The sequence below is a fragment of the Acanthochromis polyacanthus genome, chromosome 8 (genome assembly GCF_021347895.1).
Source record: "Acanthochromis polyacanthus isolate Apoly-LR-REF ecotype Palm Island chromosome 8, KAUST_Apoly_ChrSc, whole genome shotgun sequence".
Lineage (NCBI taxonomy): Eukaryota > Metazoa > Chordata > Actinopteri > Pomacentridae > Acanthochromis > Acanthochromis polyacanthus.
Window position 1 is genome coordinate 13,741,187 of NC_067120.1, and position 19,587 is coordinate 13,760,773.

A 19,587-nucleotide genomic window follows, 5' to 3' on the forward strand; every position below is an offset into this window, starting at 1 on the left:
TTTATCTTTCACATTCTTGTCTCCTTCATAATGCATCTTTGAGCGTCTTAAAAAAAACTGTATAAGTGCTGTGTATTTTTTGTTGTTGTTGCTTTTGTTTAACTTAAAATATGTTTAATTTAAATTCATTTCTAACTTAAAATGTGCTTATAATTATGGCTAATTAAACAAATCAACCGACTGAAAGCCTTGTAATTATGATATCAGTTATTGAGTAATTAAAAGTAATTTTGATTGCAGAGGAAAAGCTAATTGTGATGCAGTTTATTGGTTGCTCATAATTTCATTAAAACTTATCATAAACAGACTGCTGTAGACTATTATGTTTTTCTGTTTGTTTGCTTTCAGTCAAAGCATACTTTTTCCTAAATCTTTGACGGGATTATTGCTGTTTTTCAAAAGGTTAAATGATGTCTAAAAATATAGTTATGTTACTAATGTGCTGCTGTATGAATCTTGTGTTTGACCTGTTCATTGATTAGTTCAGAATTAAGCAAATAGATTCAATTTCAGGCTGTTATTTTTATCATCCATATCCAACGTGGAAATTAACACAGTTTATAGATACAGTGGAGATGTTTTGTCTGGTATATCATTAGAAATGACTCTATTCTGTTTCTGAGGATGTCATTTCTTGAATTTTTCATACAGCAGGTTATATAATGTTCATTTGCTTCATTTTTGGTTGATGTTGAACATCCAATTTCTATTACTGTGACTATTATTAGACATTATAAGATAATTTCCCTTGGGATTTACATAAACTTTGTACTTGTATATTTATCTGCAGTAGATTTATGAGAAATTATGGAAGCGTTTTAATGCAAACCATGAAAGGAAAACTTCAGTTTAGTATGTCTGTGGGAGGCTGGATTTGGCCGTCGGCTGCTGTTTGCATTCCACTGGTGAAGCGGTTCTTAGGGGGAATGTGAACAAATAAAATAGATGCTGTGTAGAAAGAGCTGCTTCTTAGAAAGCGCAGAACTGACGCCGTAAAACACAGCTTGACGACATACAGCTGCTTGATCTGCATATTTGAACAAGAAACCACTTGATCCTCTTTGAAACACTGCAGAAAAAGGTCACTAAGTTGATGAAAAATGATCAGTCACGTGATTATTATGATCAAATCCCTGAAATCAGACTCAGAGGTTTCAGATTAGGGACATGTTGGTGCAATGATTAATACAGTCATCTATTTACAATACATTTTCTGTATTTGATCTTTCTGTGTCCTGTCTCTATGTTCTCTCTGTGCCTGTGTGGGTTTTCTCCAGGTCACAGTCCAACAACACGGATGTTAGGCTAATTAGTGATTCTGTGCTGGCTGTAGGTGTGACTGCTCGGTTGTTTTTCTCTTTGTGTTAACAGTCATGGACCTGCGACCTGACCAGACTGTACTCCATCTCCCGTCCAATGTGAGCTGGGATCAGCTCCAGCCCCCTGAGACCCTCTACTGGATGAAACTGGTACAGCTCACGTTTGGATGAAGGGCTCCAGATTAGGGAGTATTTAAACGTCTGAAGTAGGACTTGGTGTTGTCTTTACTATTGAAGTGTGAGGTGCCAAGAAGTCTTTATAGCCTTAAGTAAATATGTTGTGGATGTCTGTTGGAGCACCCTAATTAAAGTCACAATAACAGTAAACACACCAGTGAGAGTTTTACAGGAGAATGACCTCATAGCAGCTGTGAAGCATGGTGGTGGCATTATCATGATAGTGACTTACATGATTGGGCAAATTGCAGCGACCGATTCATCTCTAAATTTTGCATCATTTCAAAGAGCTCTTAAAGACAATGTGATGCCGTCTGGGTAATGATTTTAAACACACAAGTAAATCTACCAGAGAATGATGGAATCCAAATAGATCGGAAAGCTCAACAATTTCCATACATATGGAACATACAATATTACATGTGGGATTATTATAGTTAACTTTATGCCCTTTTTTGCTTCTGTGTGGGATATGAAACAGTTTTTGTGAGCTTTGCCTCCTTTGGTGTTTAAAATTAAAATAAAATGTGAACCCATACTTAATGCAGTTTCAAAAGGCAATAATACTAATGTTGGACTTCGTAAAACACAAATATAAATCCAGGCCTGATTTTTTTTTGCCATCTTTTAGCACATATATGTCGTGTCATGTGCACATATTATGCCTATATGATCATATATTCTCAAATAGGTAAATTTGTGTTGAAAAAATTATCAATTTCTTGCTGACACTTTGAAATACCGAACATTTAAACAGCACAGATATCATAGCCAACATGTAATTTGTCTATCTGATGTTTACTGCGCTGATAGTCTCGACAGTTTCTCCATCTCCCCACAACGTATCAGACACATCCATCAGATATTATCACTGCTGACTTGTTAACAGCACCGGAGGTGTGGAACGGTGGCACTTCATCCAAATCTCAAGAAAATGTTCTTTCCTTGTTAGTCATTGTTTTCTCACTCTATTTTTGACCTTCGGTTGCTGGCTATTCTGGACTGATTTATTTTACTGTCAATCTCCTGTCACTTCTGATTTGGGCTGGAAGGTCTCATCTCTGCAGTCTTTGCCCTTGCTCATTCCTCCAAATGTTCAGATTTGCACAACACTCCTCCAAAGAGGCTGCCATTTTTGTGGCTATGTCTGACCATGGTAAGAGTTTATAGAATCGCTTCCATGTCTTTCTTTTTAGAGGAAAAACTTCACATTATGTTGCACCAGATTTATCAGACACAGGCACTTAGAAGTTATTTTAATGCAAAATTCACCCTTAAAATGCATTTAATAAAAATCCGATCAAATCAAATGAGCCTTTATTGTCCTCTTATTGATGAGATATAATTTCTCCAGGAGATCGATCAGCAGTTTAATGATCTGATTGCCTGAGGTATGAAGCCGTTAATCATTCTTGTTGTTTTTCCTCTAGTACTCCTGAAACTCCTGCCTGATGGTAGCAGTTCAAACACTGTGGAGAGGGTGTGAGGGGTCCCTGACAACGGTCAGTGCCCAAATGTTAAAATAAATCCAAATGTTAAAATAAATAGCATTATATAAAGGCAAATTTAAAATTTTTCTAGATAATTTGAGAAAGCAGGCAGAACAATTATTCTCAGCCTTGTCCTGCATATTAAAGTTTATTTTGTTCGTTGTAGAGTTTTGACATAATCTCTTGCTTCCTGGAGCTCTAGCAGGTCACCCTTGAGTGTGGCGGTGACCTAAAGCCACCCTTCATCCCCCCATAGGTGCTGGTTAAAGTGGAGCGAGGTCACTGTGGTACAGAGGTCGGTGAGTCTGGAGCTCACGTGCAGCCGCAGTCCCTTCAATCCTCTTACAACCCCCACTTCTTCCAGCATTCAGGCCAGACTATAAGATCAGCTCGCTGTGCTCTGGTCTTATCCTGAAGATACAGTAGATCCTCAGCACAGAGTCACGCCAGCAGGTACCAAACACCACAGCAACAGTCTTTTCTTACCTCTGTACCATGGAGCAGGCCTGTTTGATGCGTTCACTGACATGACCTGAATTGTTTACAGATATTTACTTATTTTACACTCATGACATCAAATATATATATTGAATGAAGTTAGGAAAAGACCAAAGCTGCAAAAGTGCAAAACATTTCATGATTTTCATTGTTAGAAAGCAAGGATTTGTTGCTTTAAACAAATGTCACAGAACAGAAAGCAGTTTTTAATTTTTTTTGAACAATTAACAAGCAAACAGAATATTTCACTTTGAGGGAGCTTATTATACAAATGTCACTATTTTCTGATATTTTATACACATAACAACATGTTTGAATAATCACATCTCTGACAAAACTGTAGTTAAACAAAATTGACACAAAGCTCCAAACATACATGACAGAAAAACAGTTTTTACTGTTTTATTGGACTAAAAATGTTTAAGTGATATTTAAAAAAAACAGTTTTGTGAAAAATTTTCATACAAATATCACTGTTTTCCAACATTTTACACACAAAACAAAGCGAATGAACTAAAATGCGGAAAAACCATCAAAGGCGTATTTTGTTTCTCTCCTGTAACACTGTAAAAGAGGAAAACGGGTAGTTTTAGTCATTTTACTCCTTTAATACTGTTATCAGAGCCTCAAAATAATTTGGATTACCTGTTTGAATAATGGCACTTCTGACAAAAATGCAAGATAGATGCAAAGCTTTAAACAAATCATGCAAATCTGTTTTTGCAGTATTTCAAGAAAACAGGTAATTAAATATGTCATTTTACAGGACATTATTGCACAATTGTCATTATTTTCTGACCAAATTAATGTAAATGTTGAAAAAAATCAGGAATGTGCCTGCAGTAAGGACATCATTTTAGCAATTTTACCCCTAAAATACTGTTAGAACCCCAAAATCACTCTGGTGAGACCAAAATGTGAGGTGTTTTTGTCCACTTCTTTTCCTCATCCGTTTGGTATCATTGTGAAATATGGGAGTCCCTGGCTTTGACGTCACTTACACAACCTTTTCCCAGGCCGGCCTGTTATTGCAGATTTTATACAGGGCTTTTTTCCCCCCCTCCTTTTTCTTGGCGTCCTGTGGAAGAGCGGATGGGAAATTCTGATGTCATCAACCTTGGCGCAGCGGGACAGAGGAGCATGCAGACCCTCAGGGTGCCACGATTGGTGCCCATGTGTTTGTGCCCCCGTAGATGGTGAAATAGATGGTGTGGTGCTGCCCGCCTGTGCTGCACCTGCGTCCCAGCATGCTGATTGATCAGTTTGGTCATGTGGAATGTCACCATCTGCTCCCCAGTCCCACTCACCCCTTCTTGTGTGAATGCCAATCACTGGCAGGAAGATAGTTATTTAAGCCATGTCAAATCAGGCACAGAACGACGAGCAATATGCCAACAACACTTGAAATGTGTGTTGCAGGCGAACATGCATCTCTCATAATAAAAGGACAACCGTTCGAAAGGCGAAGAGATGCGTGTTTTATATACTTTATCTGCTCCACACTGATATAGTCAGCAAAAAAAAAGAATTTGCTGCAGTGATGGTGTGACTGCATGAACATATGTTTCGGCTTGTTTGCATCTAAAAGTGTTTATTTCATTTTGAGCACGCCTCCTTATTTATTTCCCCTCCATCCCCTCCGGTTGCTCTTTTTTTGGCCTCTTAATGGCCAACAACATATCAGGGGGCCATCAGCAGTGACATTCTTCATTGTAGAGCGTCATAACCAATGACATGTCAACCATGGGAAAATAAAGATATGCAAATTTGAACTCATTAACATTTGCATTACCTGTTTGAATAATCGCACTTCTGACAAGACTGCAATTAAGCAAGATTGATGCAAAGTTCAGGGTTAGGGGACGGGATCTGTTTGCTCTTGGATCATTTGCCCAAGATAGGTGTGTGTTCTGCAGCCTCAGTGTGTCAGATAGGAGGACTGATCTCTGTCAGAGGAAAAGGTCATTCAGTAGCCACCACAATACCTGGATTATCTGTAAAAGTAATACTCTGAATTTTCTTTAGCGTTTGTAGTTAACCCTCCTGTTGTCCTCATTTACAGGCACCAAAAAATATTAGTTCCTTGTCTGAAAAAAATCCAAAAAATTTAGCAAAAAAGTCCCCTAAATTTCTGAAAATTTGCTAAATCTTCAGGAAGAAAATTCCAAAAAATCTTTAAAAGTTTCCCCTAAAAGTTTTATTTAAAAAAAAAATCCCCCAAATTTGACAAGAAAATTCTTGTAAATATTTTTGTAAATGAGTAAAAATCGTCCAAAAAAATTATAAAATAATTTAAAGTGATTACATATATATCAGTAAAACTTCTAATATTTTCTTTAAGAACATTCACATAAAAATCAAACAAAAAACAGCAAAATTTTATGTGAATGTTCTTTAAAAAACATTTTTAACATTTCATTTTTTTCCACCAAGATTTCCTGAAAATGTGGACATCGGAAGTTTTACTGTGAAAATATATATTTTTTTCCACATTTTAAAACTTTAAAACGAGTTAATTTTGACCCGCAGGACGGCACGAGGGTTAAACACACCAGAACTGAAATGCTCTCTTCATGATCTTCTTATTATTTGTATATGTGTTCTGTTTAAATGTCAACAAAGAGGAGCTGTGGTGAAGCGACTGACCTGCTAACCCAGTTAACACTAGCGTGAATAGTCAGGATTAGTGTTTGACTTTAAGGAAGCTGAGCGCACTGCACAGCTCACCTTTAGACGGATTGAAAGAAGCAGACAGCAGTGTTTTTTCTGCCCTCAGATCAGTTAGTTACAGTTTAGAAAATCCTATCTATGATCCTGCTGGTTTAAAAACTCTTTCAAAATCATTTTCAATGGGCAGCATCAGTTCTTTAAATATGAAATAAATACTGTTGGAAACATGTCTGCAAATATATGATGAATATTTTTTAGTATCACCCGAGCTTACAGCTTACTGTCTCAGTTGTAGCCATTTGATTGGATTCTTGTGAGGTCTCTGTAGGACAAAATGCTCTGCCAGGACAGTGTGCCACGCTGCGGCTCTGTGCATCGAGCCAACTGTACTGTTTTGCTCCTCAGAACAGGGTGAATCAGATAGATCAGCTCTTCTCGTGCCCTTTACTTTGTCTGTCAAATGTGGACAGCTTAGGGACTTTTCCAGAGAAACACGACTGCTTCTTTGCACTCGGCCGGAATCAGCTGTAGGGCAGCAGACAGTGGATTTGACCTCAAACAGGAAGTCTGGCTGTCTAATATTATGCGTGAGCAGATCACCCAGACAGGCTACTGTATAAATAACCTTTAACCCAGCCGCTGGAGGAGCTCGCCACGCCACACGTGCCTACCTACAAATTAAGACTCGGTTCTATTTGTAAATGTAGGTCAGACAAGGGTGTGGTATCCTCTGTTTACTGGAAACCTCTACCTGTCTAACAGGAGATTATCTTGGTGCTGTCATCACCGCTCGCTGGTGCTGAGGAGGGATTTCTGGGTTTTTGCTTGCATATGATTGTGCACAAACACAGGATGACACAGGAACAGGACTGCACCTTCCCAGTAATAAAAAAAACATATTTATTACCACACTGATGATGTCTTTCTTTGCCCTCATGTGGCGAAGGAAGTGTTTGCTCATGCATGGGTGGGGAATTCCCTGATTATTGCAAGTTTTAGTTGTTTTTATGACATTTGTCTTGCACAACCTTCTGAACAATGAACACACCAAACAGTAGAAATCTGCTGCCAGATTGTGTCTATCTAACAACAGCTTTTTCTCTCTTTAAAATAATGATGCTCTGGGTATAACGTCCACTCTACAGTAATAGCGCCAACCATCGGCCACCCCTCTCTGCTGCCTGAAATGGTCCAGCCCTGATTTGCATAAGTTGTCTGCGGGTAGCTGCATGACCAGCAGGGGTAGGTTAGGGGAAGGAGTGCATGTGGTCCATATACACATGAGTAGAGACACGGACAGAGGAGCTGTGTGTGTGGACTGTATTGTGAAGCCTGGAGTCTTGCACTGAAGCAGACAGAGTAATGTACTGTGCTCATCCTGTCTCTGGCACAGGCAACAACTCATTGATGTACTGCTACAACATGAAACCAGTAAGTAGATGTATTTCTGCTGGATTTTCCTCAGGTTGTATGTCACTGTCAGTGTGTTTTCATGATGATGATGATGATGATGGTGTTACACTCTGATGTTGTTTGTTTAGTAGGTGTGTTTCCAGAGTGGTGTGATTTTTGCAAATTTGCATCAGAGAGAAATTACTGCTAGAACTGGTGTAAAAGTTCTCATTCAACATTTTGTCATTTCTTAAGAGTTGGTGAGGATGTTTAATACTTTGCACGTGACATTTGAGAGGATATGAGATTGTTTAGTGTGTGTCAGTGAGGGGGGAAAAAAAGGGAGAAAGAGTTTTATGCTGTGGAGGTGATCATGATCTGCATGCATGTTATGAAGCTTATTCTTGAACTTCAGCAGTTGCAAGTTTGTGTGACATTATCAGGTTAAAATCTCTGTCATTTTAATGTTAATTATGACAGCATTTCAATCAAGTTCTCAATAGAATTTAAATCTAACTCCCCATGCATGTCTCGAGTAACATTAATTTAATTAATGCTGTAACATGCAGACTGACTGCTGATTTTAGGTTGAAAAACTCCTGTTAAAATGCACCAGTGCGCTCCTTCCTGTTTGCTGAGTACCATGTAGTCAAGCCTGGCAGCAGAAAACATCTTGACATGAAGCAGATTGCTGCTATTTCTATTTGATTTAACCCTGCTATGTTGGAGCAGTCCCTCCACCACTGCAGCCATTATCAAAGGCAGCTTTGATCTCTGTGAGACTAACCATATCCAGACATCGTGGATCACAGAGGCAGAAAATTGGTTGCATGTGGCTGGAGTTGGCCATGGTGGAGCACAGGATGGGCCTTGAATAGCAAGTTGATATTTCACTCATCTAGCATCATAATGCCATGTATGTTCACAATGGGACTGGAGCAGTTTGGCCCTTTTTTGTACAACTTTTTTGCATGTTTTTTGATTTAAAAGAAAGCTATTAAAATTCAGCCGATTGACATTAACAACACTTCATCAAAATTGTTATTTAAAGCAGATATTTATTTATAACATTCCAGTTCCTTCTTACCACTGCTTTAAAAAAACTCCTTTATCATTTGTGATTCCATGATTGATGGTTCCTAAATCAATACTATGCTAAAAGAGGATGCCATGGTGACGGCCCCTCTCCAGCGGGGGCCAGAGAGGGCGTGCTGGGGCGGGGGTGTGACCATTATTAACGGGTCGCCTGCTATGCTGATGGTAAGAAGGACAATTGGCTTTATCCTCTGCCATATGCTGCCCATGGCGGCTCAGACGGGCCCAGTGTCGACAGGGGCTCCTCTGTTTGGCCTAGCCCACAATCACCATGGGACTCATGCCAGCCAGGGTCACGGCTGCATGTGTGTGTGTGTGTGTTTGTGTGCGCTTCAATGCGTGTGGCTTTGTGTGTGTGCGCGTGCGATTGTGCTTGCACAGGCATACTCAAGAGAGTCTTTAATGGCCTGCTTTACAGAACTTGTCGTCCGGGTAACTGACACCCCATTGATGCTGCGCAGGGAGGTTTATTTTCATTTCCTGGGGCACATCAAAGCAATCGAGAGAGGTGCAGGTGCAGTCCAGACCTCTTGGTGCGTCTGAGTGATTGAGCATGTGTTGGTGTGTTTCGTGTGCGCTGTTTGTGGCACTGCACTTCACAATTAAAAGCAAAACACACAAAAAAAAAATACAAAAAAATAAAAAATCCACACACGCTGAAGGCATTTTTAGTTTAATTCTTTTATTTGTTTGTTGTTAATATTTAGCTTCCTGCTGGGGAGGATCATTAGGGTGAGACTCACTGCACTGTTTGACTTCTTTCCGAGGACGAATCACGAGAAAGGCTTGGAATTCAATTTTTATTCGAGGGAGGAATTGTATCCCAGTCTTCTGAAGCCAGCCGAACCTGATCATGATTAGGGCAGGGATTTCTCATGGTGAATGGTTCCTAAATCCGGATGAGGAGGTGCATGGATCTACAGCTTATGGATTATCGCAATAGCTCTAAGTGTGCATCAGCTCTCTGCTTTGTTTTCATAATACTGTAGCTTCAGCTCGCACTCACAGTATTCACATGTTTGTGTCACTCAGATCGCTTTGGCTGATAGAGGCTCATTCAAATTACTGTTTGTGCGCACAACTTTATGTATCTTGATTTGGATATGTTTTTTTTTTATATTTATCTCTCTAGGTTTATGGGCAGTCTCCCAGTAATGACAACATCAACCAGAACTCCTCATCACATCCGTCAGCCAAGGCCCTCAACAATGTGTTCGCAAGCACATTCTTTGGTGAGCTCAGACCCTCTGAAATGATTATGTTTATCCATCCACCGAATATTTTTGCATTTGAAGCTATCATCCCTTTAGTAAGTTGGCACACCAACAGGAGACATCAAGTTTAATTTTGGTCAAACAACTCAGCCACATGACCATCCACCAGTGGCCTGCTTTGTCTGGTTTCTGGTGATCAGACAGCACTGAATCCAAATTAGAAGAGAGGAATGTCAATGAAATAAAACCAAAGGTCACCAAAAGAGACATTATATATGGATCAAATTAAAATATGCTTTCTATATTGATTGGTAAAGTAATTAAAAGCTCAAATCTGGACCTCATGGTGGTGCTAGAAGAAAAGTTGGACCCGAAATTGCGTATAAAAAACCAACCATGATGTCTCACTCATTAGTTTATAGACTCAATGTCTGAAACTGGATGTTGACATCTTGGTTCTTTGAAACCAAATGTGACACGTCAGGTGAGGATCCGACTGAGAACTTGAGAACAGCCGGTACAGTAGCGGCTTCTTAATCATGAGGGAGCTCCTCCCTAAAGCATACCCTGCTTTGAACACTGTCCTGCACCGAAGGAGACTGGAAACTAAGGATTAAGACCGTAAACTCATTAGGAAAATGTTTGCTGAGGTAACAAATCAAACGAGAAGGAGCATCATTTTCTCATAGGCTTCCATGCAATCAAACTTCTGTGAAGAGTCGCCCCCTGCTGGCTGCTACAAAGATTTGTTGATATAAAGTCTATGATACAGTCAATAGCATTTGTCGTCTCATAATGACCAGTTTAAATTCTGTGTCAATGCATGATGCAGTTGTTAAAAGATTTCACTTGATTTATAAAAATGATGGAGCTACATGGACATTCATAGAAAACAAATAGGATTCATTTTCCTGTGGCAATCAATATCTGTACATAATTCTATGGAAACTAAACCGCCAGTTAAATATGTCAGGTCTTTGGGATGAAAAAGACCAAGTCAAACGAATGCATGAAGAATTGCGTTAAAATTGTAGCTCATGTGCTCTATTTAAAGAGCCAAACTTGTCATAATACATTTTATTTATAGGTGCCTTTCAAGACACTCAAGGTCACCGTACAGAGGAAACAGATAAAACAGATTCAAATATACAGTTTAAAACATGTCTCATAAACATTGTCACATCAGATCTATTCATTTGTAGTGTAAAACCATTTCAACTGATTAGCTTTAATTCAATTTGTGAAACTCTGCGATAGGGAATCATTGTTTTCCTAGAGGCCCCCTGGCTGTTTGAGATGCTGTGTCAGTGCCGACTATAACATATCACTATTCATTTTAGAGGGGATGAGCAATTCACCTGACATCTGGAATGCTGTAAACGGGCTGAACCAGCAGGGCTATGAAGGGGCTCTGGGAGCAGCCACAACCCACCAAACACAGCCGGGGAGCTACAGCAGCCTGCAGCCGACACACGGTCACCTGGTGAGATTTACCTCCAGGATGCTGGATGTTGAACCTTCTGACCCCTTTGGTTTTAACTGCGTGTTTTCGTCCTGCACAGGATTACTCTCCGCATTCAGTGATGGCTGCTGACATGAACAGAGGCCTGCCCCCCATGTCCACCTTTCATCGCAACAACACAACATCTCACACTCCATCAGTCAACACCTCAGAGAACTCTACAGGTGAGGAAGAGGAAAAAGTATGTTATTTTTCTAATCTGATTGCTCTTTTTTCTGTGTTTCACATTAAATGTTTTTTTTTTTATTCAGTCTCAGGGAGCCAGGGAAATGTGTCAGGACAGACAGGCGACACCTTGGGCAAAGCTCTGGCCTCTGTAAGTATGCAGCACGTCAATCCCATTAGACCAGTTCATCTCCGCCTCGTTATGTTCAAACAGCCAGGTCAGAGCATAAAACCAAGTCCTGAGAGCCCCGGTGGCATAATGCAAAGCTTCCTCCCCGCTAGTCGCAGATCAGTGCATATTAAAGAAGGACTACTCTCGTGCTGCAGGACTTTTTATTGGCTGCTGACTAGTAAAATGACCAGAATTGATGAGTTTAGTTCAGCTTACGAGGCTGCTCCCAAAGGTTGTGGCAGCAGCTGTAAAACCCTGCACAGAAATGACAAGTTGTGCTTTTAAAATGATCCATGCCCCAGTCTCACCGCTCCTGCTTCTTCTCTCTCTCTCCCTCTCGCTGTCTGCTGTCAGATTTATTCCCCCGATCACACCAGCAGCAGCTTCCCCTCCAGCTCGTCCACGCCGGTGAGGTCTCCGTCTCCGCTGCCGAATGCTACTGAACCTGCAGGTACGATGGAGTAAAGCCTGCAGCTTGGTGCTGCGTGACTTCAGTATTATTTACACAACTTTATGTTCTATTTTCGGTCTTTTCATCCTCTCAGGTACCAACATGTGGCCCCGCGGCTCAGTTCAGGCACCAGTCTCACCACATTTTGAGTCCTCACTTATATCAATGGTAAAGAAATGATCTGAGATTATTTATTGTGTTTTATCAAGCTAGTAGATGAATGTAAGGATATACACTACCAGTCAAAAGTTTGGACAAACCTGCTCATTCAATGGTTTTTATTTATTTTGTACACTGTAGATTAATACTGAAGACATCAAAACTATAAAAGAACACATACGGAGTTATATTGTAAACAGAAAAGTGTTATTCTTCAGTATTAATTTACAATGTAGAAAATAATACAAATAAATAAAAACCATTGGATAAGAAGGGTGTCCAAACTTTTGACTGGTAGAGCATATAAAAAGAAAGAGTCAGTTATTTTTCATATAAAACTGATTTTGATTTTGATTCTGAATATTTGGGAAATAAGCTTATTTACTTGAGCTGGGAAAATCTATTGTCTCTGTCCATTAAATTAGCTTTAACTTAGTTTAGCTTAGCATAAGCAGAAAATCTGGCTTTGTCCAAAGGTAACATAATATAACAATCAGAACGTCTACAGCTTGCTAAATACAGAGTTATGGTTTGCTTAGTTAATCCATGCGAAATATAAAGTCAAAAAACCACAAGTGCAATTTTAGAGATTTTTTTTTTTTGCTTCACACAGCAGGTGTTTCCTTGTTTCTAGTCTGTTTTAAGCTGAGCTAACCTGCTGACTGTAGCTTCGTCCTTAGCACAGACATCGGTGACATTGATCTTCTGACTTAGTTTATGAGTTGATTTCCCAAAACAAACAACTATTCCTTTAAGATTCCTAAGATTCAAATAAAACCTGAACATCTTCGAGTCGTGTGTGACTGTTGCAGACTAAACTGAATTCAAACTGCTAACCTTTTCTTTTTGGAGGGAGTAAAAAGTAAACATGCTGGAGTCTGAAATTTGGTTTATCTTTATTAAACTTAGCCAGTGCTGTGAACTGTGTCTCAGATTTGCTTCCTGGTGTTTCCAGTCTCAGGTGGAGGACCGGCTGGACAGACTGGACGATGTGATCCACGTCCTGAGGAACCATGCTGTGGGTCCGACAGCCGCTCTGCCCCCCGACATCCACAGTCTGCTGAACCAGACCCACCACGGCCACCCGGGCTCCACCAGCGCTCTGCCACTCTCCTGCCACCTTCCAGCCATGGTTAACAACTATTACTTTGAAGTATTTAAAGCAGGACAGGGCAGTGTGTATGGAAATTCCATGTTGTGTGTGTGTGTGTGTGCTGGTATTCAATTTCAGGAATTTTCCACCCACTATGTCTGCATGTTGTCCCCATGTAAAGGTTGTTGTCCTTGAAATCGGAAACTGAGCACAATGGGAGAGCGCTGCGATGTGTCGTCCTTGCATGGAAAACGTACAGTATGTGCGGACTCTAATTCCACGGTGGGGCGATGGGGGACGGCTGCATCGTGCACTCCCATTCAAGCATGTTTCCCTTTGAGCAGAGCGGGGGATTTCAGCCCAGCTGGAGTGGAAGTACATGCAGGGGCATGGGGTTTTTAGTTTAATCCTTTGGGGGGAGGGGGTATTAAATTCTGACACTTTTATTTTTTTTCTCAAACGACGTTGTCAGTTAGGAGTGAATCATTCCTGAAGAGAATTAGGGGTGTGTTTATGGAGTGCGTAGTAGTTTTAAGAGCAGATTAAGATTGTCTGAGATTAAATTAATTCTGTAGAGCGAGAGATCTTCTCGAGGTCAGTTCGGAAATGAGAGGGCAGATGTTGGTATGGTGACTTACTAGTTAGTGGTTGGATCTCGTATGTGACCGACTGTCTTAGAAGGATTTATGGAGCCACACCATCATTAAAGCTCCACATTTAGAGGATCCTCATCTGCCTGATACTCAGTCATGAACCACAGGAATATTACTTTTCTACTCATGCGCTTCTTTGTATGTCATGAAGGTTGAAGCTGTCAGTGTGAACAACAACCACTCGGCCTTCCAGAGCCGCACACAGAACGGTCACCCGTACCCGTCCAGACAGAGGGCCACGCTGCAGCCGGCGCAAGGAGTAGGCCGAGGTGAGTCCATCCATCACCACATCCATGGATCTCGCCCTCTCTGTCTGTGCTTTCTGAAGTTTTCGAGCTGTAATATGTTTTTATATTCGCTGTGATCTCTCCACAGGTGGTCTGGGAGTTCAGGGTAATCTGGAGCTTAAGATGGAAAGCGTGGAAAGGGAGGAGATGATGCACACAAATCAGGGCCACAGCTCAGACAGCCAGAGATCAGATGAGGAGAGTGAATACAAAACACCAGGAGACGGCAGCACGAGAAACAGGTAAACGGCCCTGCTTTCAAAAAGAAAACCAAAGTACAACCCGAATCTGCACTGCCAAGCCTTTATATAGAGATTTCTAGACACCATGATTAATAATCTGCAATAAAAATATGAATTAAGGTGGACAGATAAAAGAATGCATTGTGACTAATGTGATTAATCGAGCAAGATAAACATAAATGGGAGCTGCTTCACCGTTTATTTTATTTTGCTACACCCCACACAATCGAATAAAACTCCCTGGCTTTATAGACAGAAGAAGAGAAGCCGTCTTGGCTTTCGGTTTCACTAATTTAAAACACTGTGAGACCCCCGCTGTGAAGGACAGCTGTGTCTAGTTGAGCCTGTTTAGCTCTGCCTCATATTTCTTCTTGGTGTTGCTTTAAGTTGCACTGAATTAAATGAACAATGAAGAACAGCTACCAGGACGACCACCTCATGACAAAGACATCAGCGACAGAAAGATGTATTTTGGTAGTGGGGTGATCAAAAAAAAGTCCAAAACAATGCAGAGCATAATAAAAATCATCATTAGTCATTATGAGTTAAACACTGTCTATGCTGAGCTTTTCTCCTCTTTTGTTGTTTGTGATTTCTTTCATCTGACAGTTATTTTTCTTGATTCAACTCATAAAATAAAGAATGTAATGATTTTCCAATAATTTAAATGATGCCAACAAATTGTACAATCAATAGTCAACACTCAAATGTATTTAAATTTTCAAAAAAGAAAAGAAACGGCATTGTTTTTCCATTTTTCCCAGCATATATTAATTGAAATATTAATTCAAATAGTTGCAGATTTTTCCTCTGTTGATCAAACATTCGGCTATGTTCTTTGAACTCATACAGTCAGAGATTTAAAACCAAGCTTTGCGTCTTGAAGAGCTTGTAATGCACGTCCTGGTGTCTCTATCCACAGAGGTCACTTCAGGCGAAACTACTTCTTCTTGAGTGCATGTTTTCTTTTATTTAGATCCATAATCTAGTTGAGTGATAGCAGCACTGACATATGTGGATGACCTCCAGCAACAATTTTTTTTTGTGCGTTGTTTTTTTTGTTGTTGTTGTATTTTATTCAAACCAAATGACAAAAGGATGGAAAAGGAAAGCAAGAAAATTCTCCCCATCTGACTAGGAGTGGTTATTGACTGGGGATGGATTTTCTAAAATATGTGATTTTAAGCACAAATGTTCTGATGGGGAATTATTAGTTGTGTGCCTGATTACTTGAGCCAGTGTTTCATGCATGAACAAATAAGTCAGATGACCTCAAGAGACTGAATGAGATCATCTGGGCTCAGCGACCAGCAGAGGGCAGAGAAATCCACAGTATAACTTGACACAGTCTGTTCCCTTCACTTGCATCTACATAAGCTTGAGTTTAACAGCACAAATCTGCCTGTTTTACGTTGCAGCATCCACGAGGACGAGGACCTGAGTCCGGAGCAGAAGGCCGAGCGCGAGCGAGAGAGAAGGATGGCCAACAACGCCCGTGAACGTCTGCGTGTCCGAGACATCAACGAGGCCTTTAAGGAGCTCGGTCACATGTGTCAGCTGCACCTGAAGAGCGAGAAGCCGCAGACCAAGCTGCTGGTGCTGCACCAGGCCGTGGCCGTGATCCTCAGTCTGGAACAGCAAGTCAGAGGTCAGTGCTTCTGTGCTGCAGGCTGGATTGTGCAGGGAGAAGCAGGAGGTCCTCCTATCTGATGATCCCACCACACTAGAGAAAGATAAAACCTCGTAAACTAAACATTCTTCAGTGTTTTTTACCCAGAAAAGTAGCTTTCAGTCATGCATTTTAAAATGTTTTGCTTTTATTTTTGCAGAAGTTAGACCTGCAGTAGTGTATTCAGTTTGGACCACATGAGGGCAGCACAGTAACCTGTAAAAAAATACAGAAACCATCACAATGAAATGGTGAAGCTGCTCACAGTTGCATATTTGCTTAATTAGCAGATGATGAGCATTCATTTGGAGTCATGTTTCTGTCCACCTGAAAAAAACCTTTTTGCTCTGTTTTTGTCTCTACTAATTTAATATAAGGAAAATTTCTGGCTCATTAGCTGCTACATACCTCACTAATAATTTGTCTGCTGGTTGCTGAGTTTTTCAGGTTTTTCTGCTGCCTGCTGTGGCCAAAAAAAACAACACGAATGAGACCCAAGATGGTCAAACACAAATTTAAAGTTGCAAAACAAACTTAAAGATGCTAAAATGCTAAACAGAGCTGAAAGAAACTGCAGTCTGGGATTTTAAAAAAAGGACTATGATGTAAAAATGAAATAAAAAATGAACTACATTCACATGTTCTGTATAGCATGTAGTCTTCTGAGCCATTGTCAATGTAAAAATCTGAATATTTTTTAATATATCACATTCTGTGAGCAGAATATTTGGTGTATTCTGTGGCTTTGGTGGTGTATTTAATGTGCCATAGATAAATAAAGTCAGCAAAGTCAACATCCAAAGTAGAAAAGATCAATATTTTTTAAAAAGTGCCCCACAACTAAAAATTATTAACAATAATATCAATTTACCACCAGATGTCTCAGTTTCCTCATTTAGTCACATAATGTTAGCGCCATTAATTTGCCAATTCGTCACTGAACTGTTATTTCCTGATTCCCCCAGAGAGGAACCTGAACCCGAAGGCGGCGTGTCTGCGGAGGAGAGAGGAGGAGAAGGCGTCGGCCGTCATGACGGATCCTCAGTCCATGCATCTGACTTTCCACCCCAGTCTGACAGACCCGGCAAACTCCATGGGCCACCTCTGAGCGCCCGATAATCACCACATCAAGTTTAGCATCAAGTATTTAACATTCACTTATGCAGTTTTACATCAGTGACAAACTGTAATCATTATTTAAACTGATACATGCATGCTGTAGGGCTTTCAGGGCACAAAAACTAATTCTAAAAATAAATCAACCCACAATGTCTCCTTCTATGCTGAGAAGTAACAAAGAGTAAAAATGTTTTAACATAGATTATATTTAGACTGAAATCTTTAAAAATCCATTGATATTTGTATGAAATTGTCCTTATTTGTGATGCCGCTGTGTCTTTGATGTCCAGATGTTGAATGAAGAGCATCCCAGGAGCATCCAGCTGTTTTGGGTGTCCAGCGTTTCTTCTGGATCAGAGAGGTCGTCCTCTCTCGTTAGAAAGTGTGATGCAGTTGAACAATCGTCTTCTCGCTTCCCCAAACGGACTTCTAACTTTGTGCCTGAACTTTACTTGTAAGAGACAAATGCATTGTAAGCTGCAGATGTTTTGTACATATTTTGTATATTTATTGATGATCCTTCTGTTGGAATATATCTGAACGGGTGAAACCCAGTAGGGACGAGGCGCCATCTGCAGTTTGATAAGTTTCTGACTGACTTTTAAAGCGTATCACTATCCACCACCACTGAGCTCAGAGGACTTGACATTCCTATATTTGTGTGTCCAGACAGCCGATTTCATTTCACCTGTGTGTGTGCGTGTGTGTGTGTGTGTGAATATTGCCGAGGTTTGACCATTCTGTGAATGAACAGATCTCCAAGAATGTTCTTTAACATGCGGGCATCATCTGTTGTTTGTACGTTTGTTCTGACAAATTAGTGTTGTTGCACTGTTAACAGGATGACACTCACTGAAACACTGGTGGACAGAATCCCTTTTCCTTCAGATGTAGTCAGACGAGCTCTTTGCATGTTTGAGTTTTTAATAGAACTTTTCAGTTTTCTAAGTTATGTAAGTTATCTTTTATACAAATATCGTGAAATCCATAATGTCTCCGTTTGCTTTTGTCACAGATTTTACACACAGGAAGAACATTTTTTCTTTTGTGCAGTTTACTAGATGTAGCCAGATTTCATGCTCTGAGCAATACGGTGTTGCAGAATAATTGATGTCTTGTTTACTTATCACACCACTGAACAGATAATTCTAAAAAAACTGAAATAATCTGAAATAAGTCTATCATAACATGTACAGTATGTGTACAGTTTGAAGTAGCCTACAGGCATGTGTCAAAAATAATAATGTAGCAATAAATGTCATTTTTCAAATACTTTGAGTCTGATTGTTCTGTTATGTAGAAGCTTCAAGCAAACAGATACCTGCTGTATTTACAAGATAACGTGATGCCAATTGTCTGTTTGAGTATTTCCTCCTATGAACAATCAAAAAAAAATTGGGGAAAATCTATATTGAAGATGCAAGCCTCAAACCAACACAAACCCGATTGCATGAACATGGTCATGAAATTACTGGCAAACATCAGAATGTTCTCATTTTTGGACCCTTTGGATTATCTGGATGTCTGCACCGTGGCTCCAAATACAGAAGAGCTGACAGACGCCCTAAAAATCTGATTGTGAGACCTCCAACAAAGGGATAAGATACAGAAGGATGATGACCAACTAATTATCCATCAAACACAGTAGCAGCAGTAATCAGAGCCAAAGTACCACTAATCAGAGCTGCAGTGGATGTTTTAAACTGGCTGCAGAGTGAGCACATCTAACTGTGAAAAACAGACAAGCAAGCACATACAAAATGAATAGTAAATGTATTTATAAAGTGCTTTCAAAGTGCTGTGCATTGAGATAAAACAAAAAAAAACACAGTAAAAATAGATAAAAACAACAATAATAAAACAATAAAAAAGACAACAGTAAAACAAACAATTTAACATTTATATGTAACAGTAAACAAGTGGGCTAGTGGACATGGACTATCAAAGTAAAATCAGAGTTTCTGAGACAGTGTGAAGGACATTGCATCATGTCAACCTCTACAAGGGGTGTTCAGAAAAACGAACAAACAAAATCTTGGTTGCTCTTTGAGACAAAAGTGCAGGAATAAACTTCACTAAAGGGCATTAAAAGAAGCCTGGATATTGGCGACACATTCTTTGGTCTCATGAGACCAAGACAAATTTGTTCAGCTCAGATGGAGTCCACCATGTCTGACATGAAACTGGTCAGAATTATGCA

General features: G+C 40.0%; 1 protein-coding gene across 1 annotated transcript; it reads left to right on the forward strand.

Annotated features, from left to right (window-relative positions):
• Nucleotides 1–7,383: 7,383 nt before the first annotated feature.
• LOC110950375 (transcription factor 12-like) lies at nucleotides 7,384–18,659 on the forward strand. Its single transcript, XM_022192932.2, has 13 exons — nucleotides 7,384–7,585; nucleotides 9,774–9,873; nucleotides 11,196–11,338; nucleotides 11,418–11,541; nucleotides 11,629–11,693; nucleotides 12,069–12,165; nucleotides 12,260–12,333; nucleotides 13,280–13,456; nucleotides 14,222–14,339; nucleotides 14,446–14,599; nucleotides 16,018–16,247; nucleotides 17,234–17,411; nucleotides 17,678–18,659. Exons 1-12 carry the CDS (start codon nucleotides 7,517–7,519, stop codon nucleotides 17,374–17,376), a joined length of 1,494 nt encoding a protein of 497 aa, XP_022048624.1. The 5' UTR covers nucleotides 7,384–7,516; the 3' UTR covers nucleotides 17,377–17,411; nucleotides 17,678–18,659.
• The last annotated feature ends 928 nt before the right edge of the window (nucleotides 18,660–19,587 follow it).

Excerpts from the sequence above, each read along its gene's own strand:
- LOC110950375 (XM_022192932.2), top strand. The coding sequence starts at position 7,517 with ATGTACTGTGCTCATCCTGTCTCTGGCACAGGCAACAACTCATTGATG. Across the intron at positions 11,542-11,628 it reads CACCTCAGAGAACTCTACAG|TCTCAGGGAGCCAGGGAAAT; the intron begins GTGAGGAAGAGG and ends TTTTTTATTCAG. Across the intron at positions 12,166-12,259 it reads GAATGCTACTGAACCTGCAG|GTACCAACATGTGGCCCCGC; the intron begins GTACGATGGAGT and ends TCATCCTCTCAG.